We start from the raw sequence: 19,364 nt of genomic DNA, 5'->3' as shown, positions 1-19,364 counted from the left end.
TTCTCCACCAGCAGGATGGGGTCCCTGTGAGGCAGCCTGTGGCTCCATCTAGTGCCCATGACAGCCCGGCCCTGCCCAGCCCTGCACCCATTGCTGGGCAGATGGGTCAAATCAGAGCCCCTGGCAGCCAGCGAGGGCACCCTGGCTGGAGGCAGTCACCTCCAGGAGCCTGCTCCCTGCACCTGGACAGGCAGGTACAGGAGGGCAGTGCTGCAGTGGCATCCAGGAAAAAACAAAAACTAAACCAAACCAAAACCAAGCAAAATCAACAACAAACCAAACCAAACTAAAACAAACAACAAACCAACAATAAAAACCACCCACCACAAATAAACAAAAAACAACAACCAAACCTCCCTCCCCCCAAACAGGGAATACTCCAAGCAGTTGCTCAAGGACATCATCAAGCACTGTCTGATGGCAGGGGCCGGGTTTCTAATCCCTTGGAGAGGAGATGCTCCCTGACATAGAAGATGCCACTTGTCTCAGTGCTAACCCAGGCCCACTGCTCTTGTCTGGGGAGGGCTCTTCTCAGGATTGGCTGTTCTGAAACTGGTCCCTGAGCAGTGCTCAGAATAGCCTGTTTCAACACCTGGGTCTCCCCAGCCCGCTCGGTAAAGTGGCACTGGGAAAGTCTGGCAGGTTTCCCAGGCAGGGATTTGTAGGATGTGAGGAAGATAGCTCAGCTGCAGTGCAGGGTGATGGGGCGTCCAAAAGGATCTGGCCCTGCAGAGAGACCAGGCTCCCTCCTTCTCCCATCCAGACAGCCAAAGGGAACAGTATGATCTCTGTGGCCAGGACAGGTTCATGGGTGCAGGTGAGTCGCCTCGAGTCTGCCCACGACCCCAGGATCGGTGAGCAGGGGCCACGGAGAGGAAAAGTCCACATCAAAGCCCTTGGTGCATGGCTGTTCCCTGAGCCCCGGTGCTCCAGGCGCCTGGGCACGCTGGTGCTCGACATGGCTCGCTGCTCCCGGCTGGTGATGCCCAGACAGCACAGGGCCCGTGATGCTGTGCCGGAGCCATGGTAGCGCCGGGCAGCCCTGGCTCCTGGCAGGGACCTGTGGCCACCAGCCGGGCAGGCTGCACCCCTTCGTGTCCCCCCCAGCAGGACGGCCTGGGCGAAGCGCTGAGTCACCCCAGCTGTCCCCTCCCGCTGGCCCCTCCCGCTGGCCTTTCCGGCGGGGACCGGGCGGGCAGCTGATTCGGCAGGAGGCCAGGGGACAAGAGGAGCCCGGGGGCTCCCCGGGGCGGTGGCCGTGCCGCGGTGTGCCCGTGGCTCTGGCTACAGCACTGAAGCCAGCCAGCGAGGTCAGTGCCCGCCCCTGCCCCTCGCCGGTGCTGCCCCGGGCCCGCCCGCCGCCCCGGAACGCGGGGACAGCCGGAGCCGCGGGTCCCAGCGCGCTGCCCGGGGCAGGCAGACCCTGCCGGGCTCTCCCACCGCCGCCTGCTTTTCCCGCCGCGCCCCGGAGGGTCCCACGCAGCCCGGCGCCGCTCCCCGCCGCCCCGGGAGGCTTGTCAGGGGGATGCTCGGCCAGCACGGCAGGGCTGGGAGCGGGCGGGGCGCAGGAGCCCCCGGCCAGGTCTCCCCCCGGGATGGAAACGGGGAGGAGGACAGCGACGGGGACAGGGATGAGGATGGAGACTGGGCTGGGGAAGGGGACGGGGATTAGGAAGGGGACCGGGCAGCGCCGAAGCCTCGCTCCCCGTTCAAGCACGCCTCCCTATGACCTCACCCGCCTAAGAGGCGAGCGCGTGACGTCACAAGAAGGCAGCGTCACGATTGGCTGTGGCCGCCGCTCGTCGGCACCGGAACCCGCCTCCAGGCCCCGCGCGGCCCGGGCAGGGGGAGGCGCGACGCCGGCCGCGGGCGGCCCGGGGCTGCGGCACGCAGGTGGGCGCCGGAGCGGGGGGACGGGGTGCGCGAGGAGCGGGGGGCACGGGCGCACCGGGGGAGGGACGGAGCGGCGGGCGGTGGGAGCGGGGCGCAGCGGGGGAGCGGGGCGCAGCGGGGGAGCGGTACCGGTCCGGTGCCGTCCCTTCCTTCCTTTCCCGTGCTGCTGCCCCCGCCCCTCCCGCTGGACTAGATCCGGTGACGGCAAGGGAGGGGGACCGAAACTTCCAGCAGCCGCGCTGGGCCGGGCAGCCCCGGCAGTGCCGTGTTTACAGCCGGGCCGGGGGGGCGGTCCCCGGCGGCGCCGCCCCGCCGCGCTCCCGGTGCCGTACTGGTGCCGGTGCCAGCGCCGCCTTCCCCGTCAGCTGATGCGGGCGGAGGGCGAGTACTGGCGGGGGGGGTCGGCATCCAGGGGGCGGGGGGGCTGCAGGGGCGGCATCCCGCTCCCGCCCCCGGTCCGGAGCGGGGCGGCCAGTAGGAGTGCGCCGGGCTGCCCGGGGCTGGGGAAGGGTCCCGGCTGAGCCCTTAATCCGCTCTAGGCGCTAAGCGCCTTAGCGGGCTGCTCCCGCTGGCTCCCCCCAACCCCAGGACAGAGCATCCGGGGGGGGGCAGGAGGAGAGCTGTGGCAGCTGAAGGGGAGCAGGGCCAGGAGCAAGGATCCCTGTGCCCTTGCTTGGGCAAGATGGGGTGATGCAGGTGGGACAGCAGTGCGGCAGCAAGGAGACCCTGGCTGGGGCTGTGCATCCAGGTGGCCAAGGTGCAGGCAGGGTCCTGAGGAGCCATGTGTGGGGTTGCTACTGAGCCGTTCTTGGGGGAACCTGTGGGGTGGTTGGGATGCCTGGGGAGAGCAGGGCAGCCCACTCTTGCTCTCACACAGAGTGCTGCCAGGCTGTGCCCCCTGACATGGCCTAGGCTCCCTAACATTGCCTTTCCCCCCCAACAGTGACCCCACAGGACAGCTGCACGTCATGGTGGACTACTACGAAGCACTGGGGGTGAGCCGCAATGCCACTGCCGACGACATCAAAAAGGCGTAAGTGCATGGCAGGCGTGTCCCTGCCCACCGGGCAGAGCAGCCCAAGACACCCACCCCTGGCGCCAATGAGGCAGGGGCTCCCTGTGGGGCCAGTAGGGACAGGGTCCAGTCCCAGAGGTGACAATCCAGCCTTTGTTTCCTTTGTGTGCAGGCCAGAGTGGGGCTGGGCTTCTCTGCTGCACAAAGGCATCTCTTGGTGGGGTTTGGTCCCTTTGTCCCTGCTCTCAGCCTGGGGCTGGGAAGGGAGGCGGGAGCTGGGTCCCGCTGGTGTCTGGGGGTGTCCACTCACTCTGCTGGATGGTAAAGGGCTGGGGTTTGGAGCCTCTGCTGGTGGCAAGGTTGGGGTCTGCAGCTCACAGGGAGAGGAGCAGCGTGTCCCCTGGCACAGGGACTGGGCCCCGTTGACAGGTCCTGTGCTGCACCCGGGCACTGCAGGTGCACTGCAGGTGAGCCCTGGCCGGGGCTGGAGCCTCCCGCAGCTCCTGCCTGGCACCCTGCCCAGGTCTTGCATTCTCACTGGGGTGAGGCATCACCCAGGGGGACTAGGTGCAGGCTGGTGGCTTGCCTGAGGGGGACAGAGGCCCCTGCTGGGAGGGCTTCCTAAGAGTGGGTGAGAGAAACTGGGTAGCCTGGGTTAACCCCAGCTAGCTGCAGACAGGAGGAAAGGGCTGCTTGTGCTCACCTGGCCCCAGGAGACCCCTAGCAACCTGTAGTCTCATGGTGGAGCTCAGGAAGGCTCCGAAGCAAACATGTGAGCATCGTCTGGGAGCTGCTGCCAAGGGCAGCTGAGGTGGGCACAGGCTGCACTGCTGGGGTCATGCCACAAATATTTGCTTAGGAGGCAGAACCAGGCCAGGAAGCTCCTGTTTGATGCCTGGGGCTGTAGGGCACTGGGTGAAGCCGCCTTGGGGTGCCCCTGCCCACAGGGTCGGAGGTGTATGCTCAGGGGGACACTGGCCTGGTACCCCCTACTGCCCGAGGGCTGCTGTGTGCCCATCACCGCCCATCTGTGCAGGTACAGGAAGGCTGCGCTGAAATGGCACCCGGATAAAAACCCAGACAACAAGGAGTATGCCGAGCAGAAGTTCAAGGAGATCGCTGAGGCATATGAAGTGTTGTCAGACAGTAAGAGGCCACGGTTCTGTCTCTCATGTGCCCCCCCACACTTGAGGCTGTTCACCCTGGGGTGTCCTGCTGCTGGGCTCCCTAAGGTGGCATCTCTGGGTGTCCCCAGGAGGCAGTAGGTCCCTTCAGCTTTACCACCTGGCTTGTGGGGTGTGGTTACCTCCTCATACATCCCTTAAAATGGCTCTTGGGAGAGATGCAGGAGTGCTGGCCTCCGGGATGAGGTCTGCCCAGCATGGCTGAGCCTTGCACATCTTTGCCCAATGCCCCCCACTTGGGTTCGGGAGCAGTGCTGGTGTGGTGGGTGTTCATGCTGTGCCCTCCTCTTGCCCCCCGCTGTTCTGTGCCTCCCTTGGCTGGGGGAAGCACCAGAGCTCCTGCCTGTGCCTGGCAACCGGCTTCCCCGCAGCCCCCTCCCTTCTCCTTGCAGAGCAGAAGCGCGATGTCTATGACCGTTATGGCAAGGATGGACTCGTGGGGGCAGGTGAGTGGGCGAGTGGGGCCATGGGTATTTGGTGCAGCTCTGGTTATGGCCTCATCTGAAGACTCGGTGAGGGTCTGTGCCCTCTGAGGCTCCCCAATCTTTTTGGAGTTCCCACCTGGGGCTCCACTTAACTCTGAGCTTCTTCCCTGTGGCAGGACCAGGGGGCTCTAGGACTGATGCCGGGGCCCCCGAATTCACCTTCACCTTCCGCAGCGCTCATGACGTCTTCCGAGAGTTCTTTGGCGGGCGAGACCCCTTCGCTGACTTCTTTGGTGCGTGGGGGGCGGGGGCCAGTCCTGGGGCACCTCTCCAGCCCCAGGGCAGCCACTGGGCTTGGGGATGGGGTGCGAGGCTGGCCCTGGGCGGGGGTCCCCATGGCAGTGCCTTGCTCCTGGCTTGCCAGGCTGCAGGGCTGATGCTGATGGGGAGGCCATGCCTTCCAGATGAGATGCTGCCCTTCTCTGAGCTGCGAGGACCTGGCTCCCGGCACCATGGAGGTGGCCACTTCTTTTCCCCTTTCCCAGGATCCTCAGGTAGGAGGTGCTGCCAGCCCCTGCCTGGTGGGGGAGTCCCGAGATACTGCGTCCCCTTCCACAGGGTCTGTCCCCTGCCTTCCCATGCCCCCCACCCTGGCACTGACCCTATTGTTCCCTTCTCCAGATTTCTTCGCCTCATCCTTCAGCTCTGGTGCTGATGCAGGGCTGGGCTTCCGCTCCGTCTCCACCTCCACCACCTTTGTTAATGGCAGGCGCATCACCACCAAGCGGTGAGGGCAGTGCTGGCCCACCTTCCCCGCCGGGGGCCCCCTCGAAGAGGGGGCATGCTCCTGTGATGCTCTGGCTGCCTGGCCCTTGACCATCCATCCATCTGTCTGTCTGTCTGCAGGATTATTGAGAATGGGCGAGAGAGAGTGGAAGTGGAGGAGGATGGGAAGCTGAAGTCGATTCACATTGATGGTGAGAAGTGGCACCACAGACTGTTGGGGACTGGCAGTGCTGCTGCCCAGCGCCCTTTCCCTTTGGGGACCCCTCTTCTCCTTTGGGGTGGCCAGGGGGATGCTGCATCCAGCCCCATGCCAGCTCTGGGGAGCTGGAGCAGACATGATGACTGTCCCTTGCCCCTGTCCTCGCAGGCGTCCCCGACGACATGGCGCTGGGGCTGGAGCTGAGCCGGCGGGAGCAGCAAGCCTTCCCCAGCCCACGGCCCCCTTCGCCCCCACCGCCTGCCCCACAGCAGCCCCCGAGCTCCTCGCCCGTCTGCCTCTACACGGACAGCGAGGACGAGGATGAGGACTTGCAGCTGGCCATGGCCTACAGCCTCTCCGAGATGGAGGCCGCGGGGCACCACCAAGCAGGTGGGCACGGCCCTGGTGCCCCGCCATCACTGGGGGGCAGCCCCAGCACCCCATCCTCCACCCGCAGAGCCCGCAGTTCCCGGGGGGCACCAGAGCAGGAGCCGCCAGGTGCTGGCAGCCCCACTGCACTGGGGCACGAACCTGCCCCCAAAGCAAAGCAGTGGCACTGCCCCTTGCTCTGAGCATGGGGCTGGAGTTGTGTGTCCCCCCTGTGGGGCAGGGGGAGGAAAGAGGGGCTGGGGGCTCATTGTCTGGGGCTCTCCAGCGAGGGAGGGGTCTCTCCTGCCCTGCCTCCTTGCTGCTGCTCAGGCGGGTGGGTGGCTGGGGGGACCCCGGTGTGGAGGGACTGCCAGGGTTGGGGGTTGTGGCTGCAAGAGGGACCCATGGTGGGGTCCCAGGAAGAGGGGCAGCTCCCTGCCCTCACTCCTGGGGTCACGGGGTGCCCGCAGGCTCTGCCTGCTCCTCTCTCCGTGCCTGCCCTGCAGACAGCAGGGGCTCTGGCTGGTGCCATCCCGGCTGCTGCCTGCCCAGGCTGGGTGTCCTCTCTTGGGCTCTCCCTCCTTGCAAAGAGGGGTGTGTGCATGGGATCTGCTTGGTGCCTTGTGTCTGTCTCTTCCCCTCTGGATGCTGTTGCTCCTGCCTGTACCCCCTCCTCCTCTGTCCCCCCATTGCAGACCCTGCCTGGTCACCCTCTTCCCCGTGCCTTGGCCTGGGGGCGCGATCCCCCTTCACTTCCCACAACCTCAGTGACCCTCAGTGATGCTCACGGGCGTTCCCATCCTCACCATTGCCCATAGTCCTGCCTTGGCTCTCTTTCTTCTGGGACTTCCCTCTCTGCCTCTCCCCAGCCCTGGGCCAAGGAGGGTTTCACGGGTGCCGTTGTGTCCCCCCCTCCGCTTGTCTCCCCAGGTGTGTTCTGAGGCTGCTGCGCCCAGGGACTGCGCACACCCGCTCACCCACGGAGGCTGTCCCAACCAGGACTCCGCTTTGTCCCTGCACGGCCACCCCCTGCCACCCCCTTCCCCTAGCACCCTCTGGCTCTGTGGGACATAGTGGGGGGGCACGACAGGGGTTATTGCCTGAGCAATACCTGGGGGCTGTGGGGGGGATCCAGAGGGAGATGCCCTGGGCACCATGAGGTGGTGGGGAGGGTGGTGATGGGGGCTGGAGCTGAGCGGGGTGGATATAGATTAGGCTGCTGGGGGGTGCTGGTAGCAGGCAGTGAGGGGCAGCAAGGCTGGGCTCAGCTAGGGAGGCCAGGCTCTGCCACCCCCTCGCTGCAGCCCACCCCCTTCCCAACCCCCTTCTGCTGACAGCCCTCAATAAACCTGTTTGCAGTAGCTGCTGCCTGCAGGGCGTCTCTGGGCTGGGGGGTGCAGGGTAACCCCTTCTCTGCCGTGGCGGGTGGTCCCTGCTGTGCTGGGCCAGCAGTTGTGGAGTGCGGGCTGTGCTGCAGGGATGGGCAGAGTTTGGGGGGCTCCCTGTGCCAGCCTCCCAGCAGCACCCCCAGGGCCCTGATGCGCACTCCACCCTGTTCACACACAGTCAGAGGCCAGGCCTGGCTGCAGCTGCACGAACGCGACACGAGAACTTTATTCACATCAAGATACAAAATTATATTTCTCTAGAAATTTCTCTTCTGCTCGAGTGACACGGCGGGGAGCACACGAAGGGGACCCAGGGCTGGGCCAGGCCCCCCTGTACCCAGTGTGCCCCCCCTTCTGTAGGGGACCCCTGCCTGCTCCTGTCCCTCTCGTGCAGAGGGAGGTGGCTGATGCAGGACTGCAAAGCTGGGGTGCAGGAGAGTGGCTGGGGGGCCCTACAGCCAACTCCCTGCAGCATCACCTGGTCCCCTCTTGAGCAGGGGTCATGAGCCCAGTCCCCTCTGCAGTGGCAGCAGGTGTGACAGGGATCCATGCTTTGCACAGAGAGGGGCTGAGCCGTGTGTCCCTGGGGAGAGGGGCAGGGGGATTTAGGGGGGAGGCAGGGGCAGGAACAGAGCCAGCAGCACAGACAGCGTTTTACAGGGAGAACAGCCCCTCGGGCAGGGCTAAAAGAGCACGCAAAGCTGGGGGGCATGGGGGGAAGACGAGAGGGGAGGGCTCCTTGCCATCACTGTGGCAGTGCCTTCAGGATGGCATTCACTTCCTCAGCCACAGCCGTCAATGCAAACTCAAACTGGTCCTGGGGGATCAGAGGAGAGGGCATGAGTGTCCACGCCAGCCCAGCCCTGGGTGCTGTGGGAACTCAGGGCAGGACAGGATCCCCAGTTTGGGGAGTACCTTGGTCTGCACCATGCCGGGTCGCTGGTCTCGGATGTGCTCCAGTGTAGCAGCTATGTCTATCTCCTTCACCCCTGGAGCAGAGCGGGAGAAGGGCATTAAGAGGGGGTCCATGGGCCAAGCACATCTCCCCTGCACCCCCCAGACAGGGCACAAGTTGTGCTGCCCTGCACCTACCTTTGGCCATTCGGTTCAGGACCATATCAACAAGGATGTACGTCCCAGTCCTGCCAGCACCGTCACTGCAAGACACAGGCGCTTGGACCAGGAGGATGGGCTCCAGAGACTGGTCCTGGCCCGCAGGTCCCAGCCTTGCAGCCACCACCCCACCCGTACCGCCCAGCCTGTAACCCCCTGCATCCCCAGCGGTACCTGCAGTGCACAATAATAGGGCAGGAGCGACCCCGGTAGCACTTGTTCACTTTCCTGCAAGGACAAGAGAGAGCAGGTCAGTGCCCTGCCATGCTGGGGACAAGGCTGCTCTGGGTGCCCCTCGCTGCACTGAGCTGGGGGAACAGCGAGCACCCCATCATGTGGCCATGGGGTCCACCTCGTGGCTCCTACTGCCTCCCCAGCAGTGCCAGGCATGGGACAGGGACACAGGTGTATAGGGGCCAGGGCCAGGAGAAGCCCAACTCCTCGGGTGCCCAGCCCGGAGAGGGGAGCAGCGGCAGGACCCCCAGAGGGAGCAGCTCTGGTCCAGTGGGGCATGAAGCTGGGGGCCAGGCGCCGGCGGGGCTCCCGGCATGCTCCATGCAGCAGGCACGGCTGCCAACGATCACTTTTGTGACTATGCAACTGGAGCCAGATTACTAGCTGCAAATCACAAAAATGACGCCGGCAGCTGCGAGAGAGAGACAGAGACAGACAGAGAGACAGAAAGAGCATGAGCAGGGCAGAGAGTAGGACAACGTGCTCGGGGACATCCCCGCTGCCCTAAGCAGGGTCCCCGGCCCCACATGGCCTGGGGACAGTGACCAGCCAGCTCCCAGCAGGAGCCCACCAACACCCAGGGACCCTGAGAGCCCAGCAGGTGCTGCCTGCAAACCTCCCAGGCACAGTCCCAGACCCCCAGCCCCCTCCTTGGGCTAGCAGGGGACCCACCGCTGGCTGTAGGGTATGGGGAGCAATGGGCCACTGCTGTTCAAGGCTTTTTCTGGGGGTTTCTTCTTGTACCCATAACTGACGGATGGGTGCCAGGTGGTGCTAGACCCCACCCCAGCTCCTGGGAAGAGCACCTTCCCACCCTTCCCATGGAGGCCAGGGTCCCTGGTAACCTCAAGCCTCATCCCTGGTGGTTTTGCTCATCCCCATGCATGGCAGCCCCATGTGCCCCCCAGCCAGTCCATGCCACAGCCCTGACACTCATCACACCAGCACCCATGCCCTCGCCCATCAGTCCCCTGCGGCTGGGGCCGCTGCCGGTTCCCCGGGGGCTGGCATGGTGCTGGGTGGGCACTCACCTGCGGAAGTCAAGGAGGGGCCGGGTGGTGGTGGGGATGCCCTCGGCTGGCCAGCTGAGGAAGTGGAACTGTGTCAGGGTGCGGGTCTCCTGCGACTGCACGTTCTTCAGGTAGAAGCTGCGCACCAGGAAGTCCTCGCACCAGATGTGCTCCGACACCAGGTTCACCTGCCAGACAGAGGATGCTGGTGAGCATCAGCACCGTGCAGGGGGCTGTGCTTGGAGGAACAGGAGCTGGAGGGTGCTCCTTGCCCCAGGCTACTGGCCACACTTGCCTCGTAGATGTGGTAGAGAGAGGAGCCTTCGTCTGGCCAGTAGCGGTCACACTGCTTGACGCTGTCCTCAGCCAGCGGGCTCAGCATGACGATGACAGTGCAGCCATGCTCCCACACCATCTGCGGGCAAGGCACGGTGGGTGTCACCGCTGGGTGACAGCACAGGCAGGAGGGCAGCTGAGCTGCTGTGACCCATCTGGTGGGGAGCACCCAGAGGGACCCCGACAGGCTGTCACAGGCAAGTGACACTCACCTGCCAGAAGTCTGCAATGGTGTGGGACAGCGGCCCCTGCGTTGCGATGTATGCTGGCATACGTGGGTCGTGCTCGATCTGGAGGAGGAAAGGGGGTGTCAGACTGTGCACTCTCCTGCCAGGGGTCAGGGACACAGTGGGGGCTACTCCAGGGGTGGTAAGAGGGCTGGGCAGGGAGCTTTGGGCACTGCAACCAGGAGGGAAATAGATTTTAACCACAGTGAGCAATGGGGCAGGCCCATTGCTCACATCTGTAGAACACAGGGATGTGAGCTTGGTCCCGCTCCGTCCCAAAGCAGGAGCCTCGCCTGGGCTGAGCACATCCTGGAGCGGGGTGGCAGGGCAGGAGCCCCCAGGGATCACTCACGATTGGGCTGGCATTGATGAAATCACTGCGGGATGGGTTGCTCTCAGCTTTCAGCTTGATCCGCACATGGTCATCTGGGGAAACAGAGGCCGGGGAGGTGGTGAGCACCCAGGGGAGCTGGGGACAAAGCAGTACCTTGGCCACAAGCATCCCTGTGCCTCCCCCACCCGCCTGCTACGGTCCTGGGAGCTGGTCCCCAGGGCAGGGCAGCTGGGATGCTCACACGGCACGTAGTCAGGGTTGCGGTTCTTCTTCAGGTTGGCTTCACTCTGGGCAATGGAGCAGACGCTGGGCTCAGCCTGGTAGGCGCAGAGAGCCTGCCACTCCTTGGCCAGCCGGTCCCGGTTGCGAAGATGGTCCTCCATGTAGGCCTGGGGCAGAGGGGTGGGGGTCAGCCTGGCAGCTGGGGGAACACACAGGGGCTTGGGGAGGGGGGCTTATCACACCAGGGCAGCTCACCAGGATCATGTGTCCAGTGGAGATATCCATGTTGGACTGGACGGGCTCCTCGCACCAGGAGGGCGTGCTGCTGTGGGAGCTGGGGCTGGGCTGTGGGGCGTCGCTGAACTGGGACGAGACACTGCTGACCCGCGAGGTCTCTGCCGGTGCTGCCGGTGCCTCAGCACGGCCGAAGAGTGACTTGGCAGCCATGTGCTGGCGGCACAGCTCCTGGGGGACCCCAGCAAGAGCCCTGTCCCTTCCTTGCGGCACTGCTGGGGGCAGCCCCGTGCACCCCAATGCAGCAGCACCACATCCTGCAGGGTCCCGCATCCCGTGGGGTCCTACCTGGTACTCAAAGGTGGTGTCAGCAGCACCCTCGGGCCCCAGGGCGGCCAGGCGCTCCTTCTCCCGCTGCTTGGCATGGCGCCTGAGGCAGAAGGCTGCGGCGGCTGCAATGGCGATGCCCGCCACGCAGGCCAGCGCAATAAAGGTCAGCAGCACTGAGTGGAAGCCGTCCCTGAAGTGGGATGGCCGTGAGTAGGCAGCAGCCTCATTTCGCTGGGGACAGAGCAAAGCAAGGGTTAGCAGGGGGCATCTGCATGGGGCTGGGCGGGGTGAAGACCCCATTCTGCACCACATTTGGGGGCTAAACCAGAGCAAGGGCATTTGGTACTGCAGTGATTCTCTCTAAGGCTCAGTGCATCCACCTGCATGTTGCATGGGGTGTTGCTCACACTGGTGTCCCTGAGGCTGCAGGAGGGGACACAGCCTGGCCAAGCCCAGGCAGCAGCAACCTGCTGCTCCCCTGCACCCAGGGCTGCTCCCCGGGACAGCCCCAGCCCAGGCTGCCCCACTCCAAGTTGGGCAGTAGCCCCATGGAGCTTGGGTTCAATGAGATCCTGCCTAGCTGGAGGTCAGTGAGAGCTGGATTCAGCCCGAGGAGTTAATGGCAAAGGACTGGCCACTGCAGCGCTGGGGCCTGGGCAGCAATCCTTGCTCCCAGGGGACCTCCCTAAATGGGGCTTGGCTCTCCCTTGTGGCTACTATTCCATGGCAGGACACAGGGGGATGTGCTGGTACTGCCAGAGGGCTGGTCCCATCCCAGCTGTGCTGGCTGTGGACAGGTCCTCCCCAGCACTGTCTGCAGCTGGGCCACAGAGCAGCCCCTGCCACCTTGCAAGCCATGCCTCCAGGGCTCCTTCCCCGCAGCTGGGCAGGCCAGCCAAATCCATGCTAGTCCCATACTGGGACAGGAAGGTGCTGAGACCCCCCATTAAAGCTGAGCCCCTCCAGAGCAGCTGGTGATCAGGATGTTGCCCTTGCCAGCCGGGTCCTGGGGCAGCACAGGGATGCTGGGGCACCACCACCACCAAATACCCCATGCCCAATGAGGTGCTAGAGCCCAGCATTACCTCACTGCCATGGCCTCCCATTGGCTAGGAGCCTGATGAGGTTACGAAGTAAACACTGTGTTGTTATCACCTACATCATCATCGCCTGGGGATGCCACTGCCCCAGGGATCCCCACTGCCACCTGCCCTCCCAGTCTTGCCAGTCCCGATGGCCGGGGCCCACGGCTGCTGCCCGACTCGGGGGCCCCGCAGCCAGCCTGCAGCCCCTGAAGGTGTCAGAACGTCTGGAGGTGCCAGCAGAGCTTGGGCGGGGGGACAGATGGGACCTCCCTCACAAGGCTTACTTGAGCTCTGCTGTCTCCTTGCATCCCTTCTCCCCTAAATCTTGCACTAGTCCCACCAAGTTCAGAACCTGGGTGGTGGGAGGAATGAATGAAATGCACAAGCTGGTCTGGACTGGGGAGGTCCATGCAGAAGAGGGCTCACAAAGCTGCCTCAGCCTCCTCTGAGCTCCAGCTCCATCATCTCTGCCATCTCTCCCATCTCCTGCCACTTGCCACATCAAAAGGCATCGCCATAGCAACACTCCACATGTTGCTGACGGAGACAGGTTGCCTCAGTGGCCAGGCCACCCCTTCTCTGTGGTCTTCTCCTCCTCCAAGGTCCCCCCTTCCTTCCTCTCTGCCCACGGCTACAACCACAGGCAGGAGGGTGGGAAACAGGGACGCAGTGCTGGGGATGTCCTGCACCACTTCCCCCTTCCCCAGGCTGCAACCACGAGAGCCAGGCTTGGCCCCCCATCTCCAGCCAGGACGCTGTTCCTGGAGGTCCCCAGAGGAGCATCGGGAGGGGGTTCCCCTCTCCAAGCAGATGGCTCCTGCTCCATCCCTGCCTTCAGCTGCTTTGCAATTCTCTGGGGGCACAATGGCATTTTGCCTGCCTAGCTGCAGTCTCTGGGGTGTCCTGTGCACAGCCCAGCACTGGCGTGCCCAGACCACAGCTAAGATGGGGTGCACAGGCTGGAGGGAGGTGAGGGTGAGGATGAACCCTGACAGGTGCAGCCTGCAGCCCCCTGGTCTTGGATGGAGCAGGGAAAAGCCTCCAGGACACCCTCCCAGACTATCTTTAAATCCTGCAGAGCTTTTGTTTTGGAAAAAGCTGAGTGCCCTAGTGGTGCAGGTGGCTGGCCAGCATGATGCTGCTGGGTGGAAGGGTGTCACTGGGATGGCTCTGATCCAGTCCATCCCAGATAATTCAAGTTTGTCTCCAACACACCAGCCCGCTTGCTGTCCAGAGCCCTCTGCTTCACAGCTGCCCCACAGACCCATCGGGACACTCACAAAGACCCCCACACCCCAGGATTGAGGTACAGCGCAATTCCCAGATCATTCCTGGTGGCAGCACCCCCTCCACCTTGTGTCTGGCTGACCCAGCCCCAAGGGACGGGCATGCTCACTCCTACCTCTCCCACTCCTGTCTGCACAATCTTCAGGCCCAGTTCTGCCTCCAGCTCTGCCTTGATGTGCTCTGTGGATGGAGGGGAGGTGGTCAAGGGGGTGTGTCCCCTCCACCCAAGAGACCCCTCCAGAGACAGAGCCAAGGGTACTCCTGACAGCTGCCCACCACACACCGGCTCCCCAGTGAAGCCAAGGGCACTGGAATGTATGGTGGGAGCCCCCTCTTCCCAGTCCCTGGCAAGGGGCACCCCACAACCGGGGGAGGAAGAGGAGGAGCAGGACCAGGGGGACCTCATCCCAACTTACCAGCCTGGTTGGCCACGTCTGCCAGTGAGAGATTCTGGGGGTTCTGCCGGATGCGGAAGGTGAGCGCAGAGCCCACGACACTGCCGGGGAGGGGGATACACAGTGTACTGGGAAGTACAGACCCCCTCCCCATCCCCCCACAGCCCGGTTCCTCCTGGTTCCCACCCCAGGGTGGCTGTGCACAGCCAGGGCTGTGACAGCAGCATCCCACGGACCCCTCCCCTCACCTGATGTTGATGAAGATGGCTGTGGAGAGGTGGAGGCGCTTGGCGAGGAGCTCCAGCAGCCGCACGCCGGCAGCCAGCCCCAGGGGCCTGTGGGGACAGCGGCAGGGTGAGGAGTGGGTGGCGGGGATGATGGGAGAGCCCATGCTCCCCGCAGCTGGGGAAGGGGGACAGGCAGGCTCAGGGAGTCCCACACTAGCAGCAAGGGCTGTGCTAGTTTGGAGCGGTGTCAGGGTGGGCAGGAGGTAAGAGCATGCGGATGTGTAGTGATGGGAGTGAGCTGACCCCCCTGCCCCTTGCACACGAGCATGCATAGAGGCAGTTGTGCACACACACTTGGTTGAGCCTGTCCCAGGCTCCCATCCTGTGACAGCGAGCTCTGGCCTTGGTGTGGGCTGAGAGAAGAAGGCTTTGGGGTAGGATAAGGGTTGAGAGTGGAGAGAGGATGGGGGAGCTGACCCCAACAGAGACCTGACCCTAACAGAGACCTAACCAGGCTCACTCGAGCATGTGGAGCCATGACAACTTGTGAAGGAGAGATACAGACCCTCCACATCCCCCCATCCGATCCCCAGCTCTCACTTCTGGTCTGTGATGATGTAGCCATACTCGTCTGGTGGCTGCGTGCCCTGCTGCACCCCACCATCCTTTGCCTCGGTGTAGCTCTTCTTCTGCACCACAATCGGCTTCCCAGGGCTGAGCATGTCCCCACCGTGTCCCCTCTGTGCCTCCACCCGAGGGGCTGGCGAGGACACTGCCCTGCCCCTCAGCCCATCCCCTGGGGAGCTGCTGGCTGGGATTTTGGGGGGTGGAACTGTGGAGGAAGGCAGCACTGGCTTCTCTCCGTGCAGCATGTCCCCCTCGGTCACCTGGAGGGAGGGAAAGGGAGGACCTGGGACCCTTGAGGAGAGTCCTGGGGGACTGCCCTCCCCTTCCCCAAAATCCCACCTGTGGCATGGCACCTCCTCCAGCGCCGCCCTGCTGCAAACCCAATCGTTTCACTGTGGGCACTTCAGGGCCAGCGATACCTGGGATGGAGAGAGACAGAGGTCCTGCAGCACCCATCCCAAGAGGAAACAACCCCTGCCCCAAAACAGGGAACACTGGCACCCACCGCTGCCAGTCCTTGCCTGCCCTGTCCCTGCGCCCTGCTCACCAGAGCTCTGGAGCAGCTGGAGGAGAGTGGAGAGGCTCCTCAGCTGCTGGGGGCTCAGCTCCGGCAGGCCCAGGCCATAGCTGGCCAGGAGGGAGGCTAGTCTCTTCAGGGCAGCATCTGCAAGAGGATGCAGCATCAGGTTGGATGCTCTGCATCTGCCTGAGGATCATGGGCCAGGGATGCAGTTGCCTGGGCAGGTGGGGTTGTGGGGATATGCTGCCCGTGGGCATGAAGCCAAAGGAGATGGAGGGAGGGAGGGAGGAGAGTCTGAGCAACAAGGAACAGTGGCTGTCAGACAGGATGGGGATGAGGGCTGGTGCCTGGCTAGAGGACAGGGTACCCGTCTGTGCAGAGGGTGACTGGGCAGCCAGGGGTGCTGGCTGCTCCCTCTCCTCCAAGTTCCTGTAGTCACTGGGGAGCTGCAAGCTGTGCTGGAGCCTGGCACTGGCAGGATCTGGGCGGCCGGCTTTCTCTCTGGGCAGGGAAAGCATGCCCAAGTCTTGGAAGAGATGCCCCCCATCCGTTCCTGGCTGTCTGCCATAGGAGGGCACAGGACTGGCCCCAAAAAGGGTCTGAGCAGGGACCCGGCCCAGCAGCGAGGATGTCTCAGGGCTCTGTCTGGCTGAGCTGCCGGGGAGCTGGTGAGTGCCATCCTGGTAGCCGAACTACAACCGAAACACAGAGCCGCCATGGTCAAACGATCAAATGCCAGAGGGCCCCTGCCACCACTCCATGGCAGGGCACCCCAGAGCTGAGGGGGCACCCTAGCACCAGCAGAAGGAGGGTGCGGAGAGTGCAGCAGCCCCCTGCCCATTTCTACCTTTCTGCCCAGGAGAAGGAGGCTCGCCCCCATGGTTTACCTTGTGGTAGGAGTAGGGGTTGAGCAGAGCCTCCTCGTAACCCAGCTGGGATGTGGGGGGCAGCAGGAGGTTCTCCAGGTACCGCTGCACCAGGGGAGAGGGCAGCAGTGGTGGGGGCTGCCCCAGATGCTGAGCCGCTGGCAGGCCGGGGTCCACGGGGAGTGGGGCTCGTCGGGGGGAGCTGCGTAGGGGCAAGAACCTTGGAAGCAAACAGTATTGTGGTGACTCACCTGGGTAAGGTGAAGGTCCCCACCCAGACCCCATTTGGGGTGCAAAGCCCTTTCTGCCCTGCCAGGCTCTGCTCACAAGCTGGTGGCTGGTGCTGCCCTACCTGTCCCTGGCCGCCAGCTCCAGCGTGGGAGGTGGGTGGAGGCGGGGGATGCGCTCCATCTCCTGCGAGATCACATACTGGGTGATGCTGTCCTGCCACGAGAGCCCTGCCACAGGAGGGGGCTGTGAGACATGGAGAAGGCCTGGGGACCATGGAACAAGCGCATGGGAGACCACCGTGGTGTCCCGACCCTGTGTCCCTTGGCCTGGGTTTGGCCAGAATCAGCTGGACGCATCCACAGCCCACCCTGGCCCCTGGGCCAGCAGGACCGCAGACAGCCCTAGTGCCACTAGGAAATGCTGCCTGACACCCCCTCTCCATCAGGCCAGAGTCACTCGCCCCATGCTCCCCCCTTCACCTTGTGCCATGAGATGCCGCAAGACATCCTGCAGGCGCTGGAGCACGGGAGAGGTGACTTGGAAGTAGGGTCTGTCCTGCACGGAGCCCACCTGGCACTGCCCAAACAGTCCATCTGCAAGAGAGGGGAGGCAGCAGGGCCAGAGAGATGAACAACCCGGGGTGAGGGTCTCCAGGCACAGTCTCGCCTTTCTCCTGCCACGCCCCCCCACATTGCAGCCAAAGTTCCCCTGCAAGGCAGCTCTGCACCCTCCACACCCTCTTGGGAACAAAGAAGGGATCCCTACACTCCCACTAGCCACTTACCCTGCACGCACACCTCCTGGGGGGAGCACAGTCTTCGGTCAAACAGGCAGCCTGGGACAGACAGACAGACAGGCCAGCCAGTCAGCACAGTGGCCAAGGGGGACTCCAACTGGTTTTTCTCATGACCAGCTGCTTTGGGACCTCGACTCTCCAGGAAAGTGCCATAGGGGTGCGGTGTGGTGACAATGGTAGCTCAGGGCAGAGCCTCAGTGCCAGCCTTCTCCCCCCCTCAAAGCCAAGATGGGGGCTGTGTACACAGCCTGCTCCTGGTGCTGGGGAGTGGAGGGAGGCCTGGAGTTTTTTGGGGTGCTGGCAGTTAGGAAGGGAAGGCTGAGGGGGCAGAGATGTGCAAGAACACGTCTGTTGCTCTCCCACGTATGACACTATGAGGCAGGGACACAGCCCTACACCCAGTGACATGGGGGACCCACTCTCCCTGCGAAGGGGTCCCCAAAGCACACATGCGGGGGGGGGGCGTCTCTCCACCCCCTTCAGGGGGCAGCACTTGGGCAGGAGGCGGCTTCCCCCTTCCTCTCCCCCCCCGTCTCGGTCCAAGACCGTCAGCAGCAAGACGGCAGCAGGCGATGACTCAGCCCCGGATGGCGAGGAAGGAACGAGAAAACAACCGGGGGGAGGGGAGGGAGGGGCCCGCCGAGCCCGCCGCGGGGGAAGGGGGCGAGTGGGGATGGGGATCCCCGAAACCCGGGCACGCAGGGGCCCGCTCCCCCCGGGCGGGGGTCAGGGCAGGTGCGGGGCACAGGACCCGCTGCCGCGGGGTGACTCCCGGGCAGGGCCGGGCCGGAGCGGCGGGGCCGGGCGGGCGCTGTCCGCGGTGCTGAAGCGGCGCAGCCGCCTCTCGCCGGGACGCCCCGCGCCGCCGGGAGGGGCGGTGGCACCGGGCCCGGGAGGCTCCTCAGGGCAGGACGGAGCTCGGCGGCTGCCGTTCTGGTACCGTCTCCGCCTGCTCCCGGAGACGGCGGGGCATCCTTGGTGCGGCCGGACCCATCCCGGCGCTCCCAGGACCGCCGGAGGATGAAGAACGCAGCAGCCCCGGGTGCCCGGTAGTGAGTCAGCGACCGCCGGGGCCATGCCGTGTGGAGGGGCTGCAGTTCTGCTACCGGCAGCGGAACCAGGACCCTGAGAGCCCCGGGCAAGGGCCACACGGGCCGAGCTGGTGGAGAGCAGGTGCACCGACCGGCCCGCCCTCGCGTTCCGGGCCGGGCCGCGCTTACCAGCAGACCGCAGCTAAAGTGCACCAGGGTCCCGGAGGGAGTCGCCACTCAGGGTCGTTAGCCCGGTCTCCCATCCCTGCGGCAACCGCAGGCACCGGCTTTACCCTGGACAGAGTCTCTGGGTGAACGCCGCCCTATTCCCGTCCCGTCCAGCCGAGGCCGGGGCTGCCGCAACTCTCCAGCTGGAGAGTGTCCCGGGGCCAGTCCCACCACCAGCGCGGCAGCCCCAGGAGAGAGGCGGCCCCGGTACCCGTGACGCACCCGCGGTGCCGGTACCAGGCTGCCCTCTCCCGCTCTCCACCGGGGACCAGGCCTGCCACTGCGCGCCGTGACAGTATCCACGGCCGCAGTGACAGCACCAGTCGCGGTGACAGCACCGGTCGCGGTGACAGCACCGGCCCGCGGAGCCCCTGCCCTGCCGCTCCCCGAGAAGCGCTTCCCCGCGCCGCCCGGGGCACCGCCCTACCCGAGACCCTGGTCTCACCGTGCGCGGCGGTGGCGGTAGCGGAGGCGCTGCCATCCCGCAGCAGCCCGCGGCAGGCCAGGAGGAGGAGGCAGAGGAGCGCCCGGAGCAGCCGCCGCCCCATGCTCCGCTCACGGCCGCACCATGGCGCACCCGCCGGCCGCGCCCCCGCCGCCGCCGCCAACCCGCGCCCCGCCGCGCCGCGCGCCCCGCCCATCGCCGCATCTCCGCCAATGGCGCACGGCTCGCTGCTGCCGCGCCACGCCCCCTGCCCTTCAGCCAATCAAAGACCCAGACTTCTTTCCCCCCAACGTCGGGCTCACGCCCCTCCGCTATCGAGCGAGGCCA

At 64.8% G+C, this 19,364-nt stretch overlaps 2 protein-coding genes across 5 annotated transcripts; one reads left to right on the top strand and one right to left on the bottom strand.

The window, feature by feature from the left end:
* Positions 1 to 1,186: 1,186 nt before the first annotated feature.
* On the top strand, positions 1,187 to 7,232 carry DNAJB2 (DnaJ heat shock protein family (Hsp40) member B2). 4 transcript variants are annotated; one of them, XM_065637331.1, is made up of 10 exons: positions 1,821 to 1,893; positions 2,837 to 2,926; positions 3,945 to 4,054; positions 4,485 to 4,538; positions 4,694 to 4,810; positions 4,982 to 5,071; positions 5,199 to 5,304; positions 5,424 to 5,494; positions 5,671 to 5,892; positions 6,802 to 7,232. In XM_065637331.1, exons 2-10 carry the CDS (start codon positions 2,862 to 2,864, stop codon positions 6,810 to 6,812), a joined length of 846 nt encoding a protein of 281 aa, XP_065493403.1. In that variant the 5' UTR covers positions 1,821 to 1,893; positions 2,837 to 2,861; the 3' UTR covers positions 6,813 to 7,232. The 4 variants fall into 4 exon arrangements, with proteins under 4 accessions (XP_065493401.1, XP_065493404.1, XP_065493403.1 ...); XM_065637329.1 differs by lacking the exon at positions 1,821 to 1,893 and adding an exon at positions 1,187 to 1,310 and having other exon boundaries at positions 5,671 to 7,232; XM_065637332.1 differs by having other exon boundaries at positions 1,796 to 1,893; positions 5,671 to 7,232.
* Positions 7,233 to 7,477: 245 nt separating this feature from the next.
* On the bottom strand, positions 7,478 to 19,140 carry PTPRN (protein tyrosine phosphatase receptor type N). Its single transcript, XM_065637328.1, has 23 exons — positions 19,038 to 19,140; positions 17,322 to 17,372; positions 17,017 to 17,130; positions 16,659 to 16,764; positions 16,328 to 16,526; positions 15,808 to 16,132; positions 15,468 to 15,584; positions 15,260 to 15,339; positions 14,894 to 15,180; positions 14,315 to 14,401; positions 14,088 to 14,167; positions 13,787 to 13,851; positions 11,318 to 11,530; positions 10,991 to 11,200; positions 10,755 to 10,902; positions 10,532 to 10,605; positions 10,165 to 10,242; positions 9,912 to 10,031; positions 9,638 to 9,804; positions 8,547 to 8,600; positions 8,352 to 8,416; positions 8,175 to 8,248; positions 7,478 to 8,076 (listed from the first exon to the last, which is right to left on the bottom strand). The coding sequence occupies exons 1-23, from the start codon at positions 19,138 to 19,140 to the stop codon at positions 8,005 to 8,007; spliced, it is 2,889 nt and encodes a 962-aa protein (XP_065493400.1). The 3' UTR covers positions 7,478 to 8,004.
* Between the last annotated feature and the right edge of the window lie 224 nt (positions 19,141 to 19,364).

Source organism: Caloenas nicobarica, chromosome 6 (genome assembly GCF_036013445.1).
Source record: "Caloenas nicobarica isolate bCalNic1 chromosome 6, bCalNic1.hap1, whole genome shotgun sequence".
NCBI lineage: Eukaryota > Metazoa > Chordata > Aves > Columbiformes > Columbidae > Caloenas > Caloenas nicobarica.
Note: the sequence above shows the minus strand (reverse complement) of the source record. Positions and strands in the feature narration are given on the sequence as shown.

Excerpts from the sequence above, each read along its gene's own strand:
- DNAJB2 (XM_065637329.1), top strand. The coding sequence starts at position 2,862 with ATGGTGGACTACTACGAAGCACTGGGGGTGAGCCGCAATGCCACTGCC. Across the intron at positions 5,072-5,198 it reads CCCTTTCCCAGGATCCTCAG|ATTTCTTCGCCTCATCCTTC; the intron begins GTAGGAGGTGCT and ends TCCCTTCTCCAG. Across the intron at positions 5,495-5,670 it reads GAAGTCGATTCACATTGATG|GCGTCCCCGACGACATGGCG; the intron begins GTGAGAAGTGGC and ends CTGTCCTCGCAG.
- PTPRN (XM_065637328.1), bottom strand. The coding sequence starts at position 19,140 with ATGGGGCGGCGGCTGCTCCGGGCGCTCCTCTGCCTCCTCCTCCTGGCC. Across the intron at positions 16,765-17,016 it reads GCGGCATCTCATGGCACAAG|GGCTCTCGTGGCAGGACAGC; the intron begins GTGAAGGGGGGA and ends CTCCTGTGGCAG. Across the intron at positions 15,181-15,259 it reads GAGGAGGTGCCATGCCACAG|GTGACCGAGGGGGACATGCT; the intron begins GTGGGATTTTGG and ends CCCTCCCTCCAG.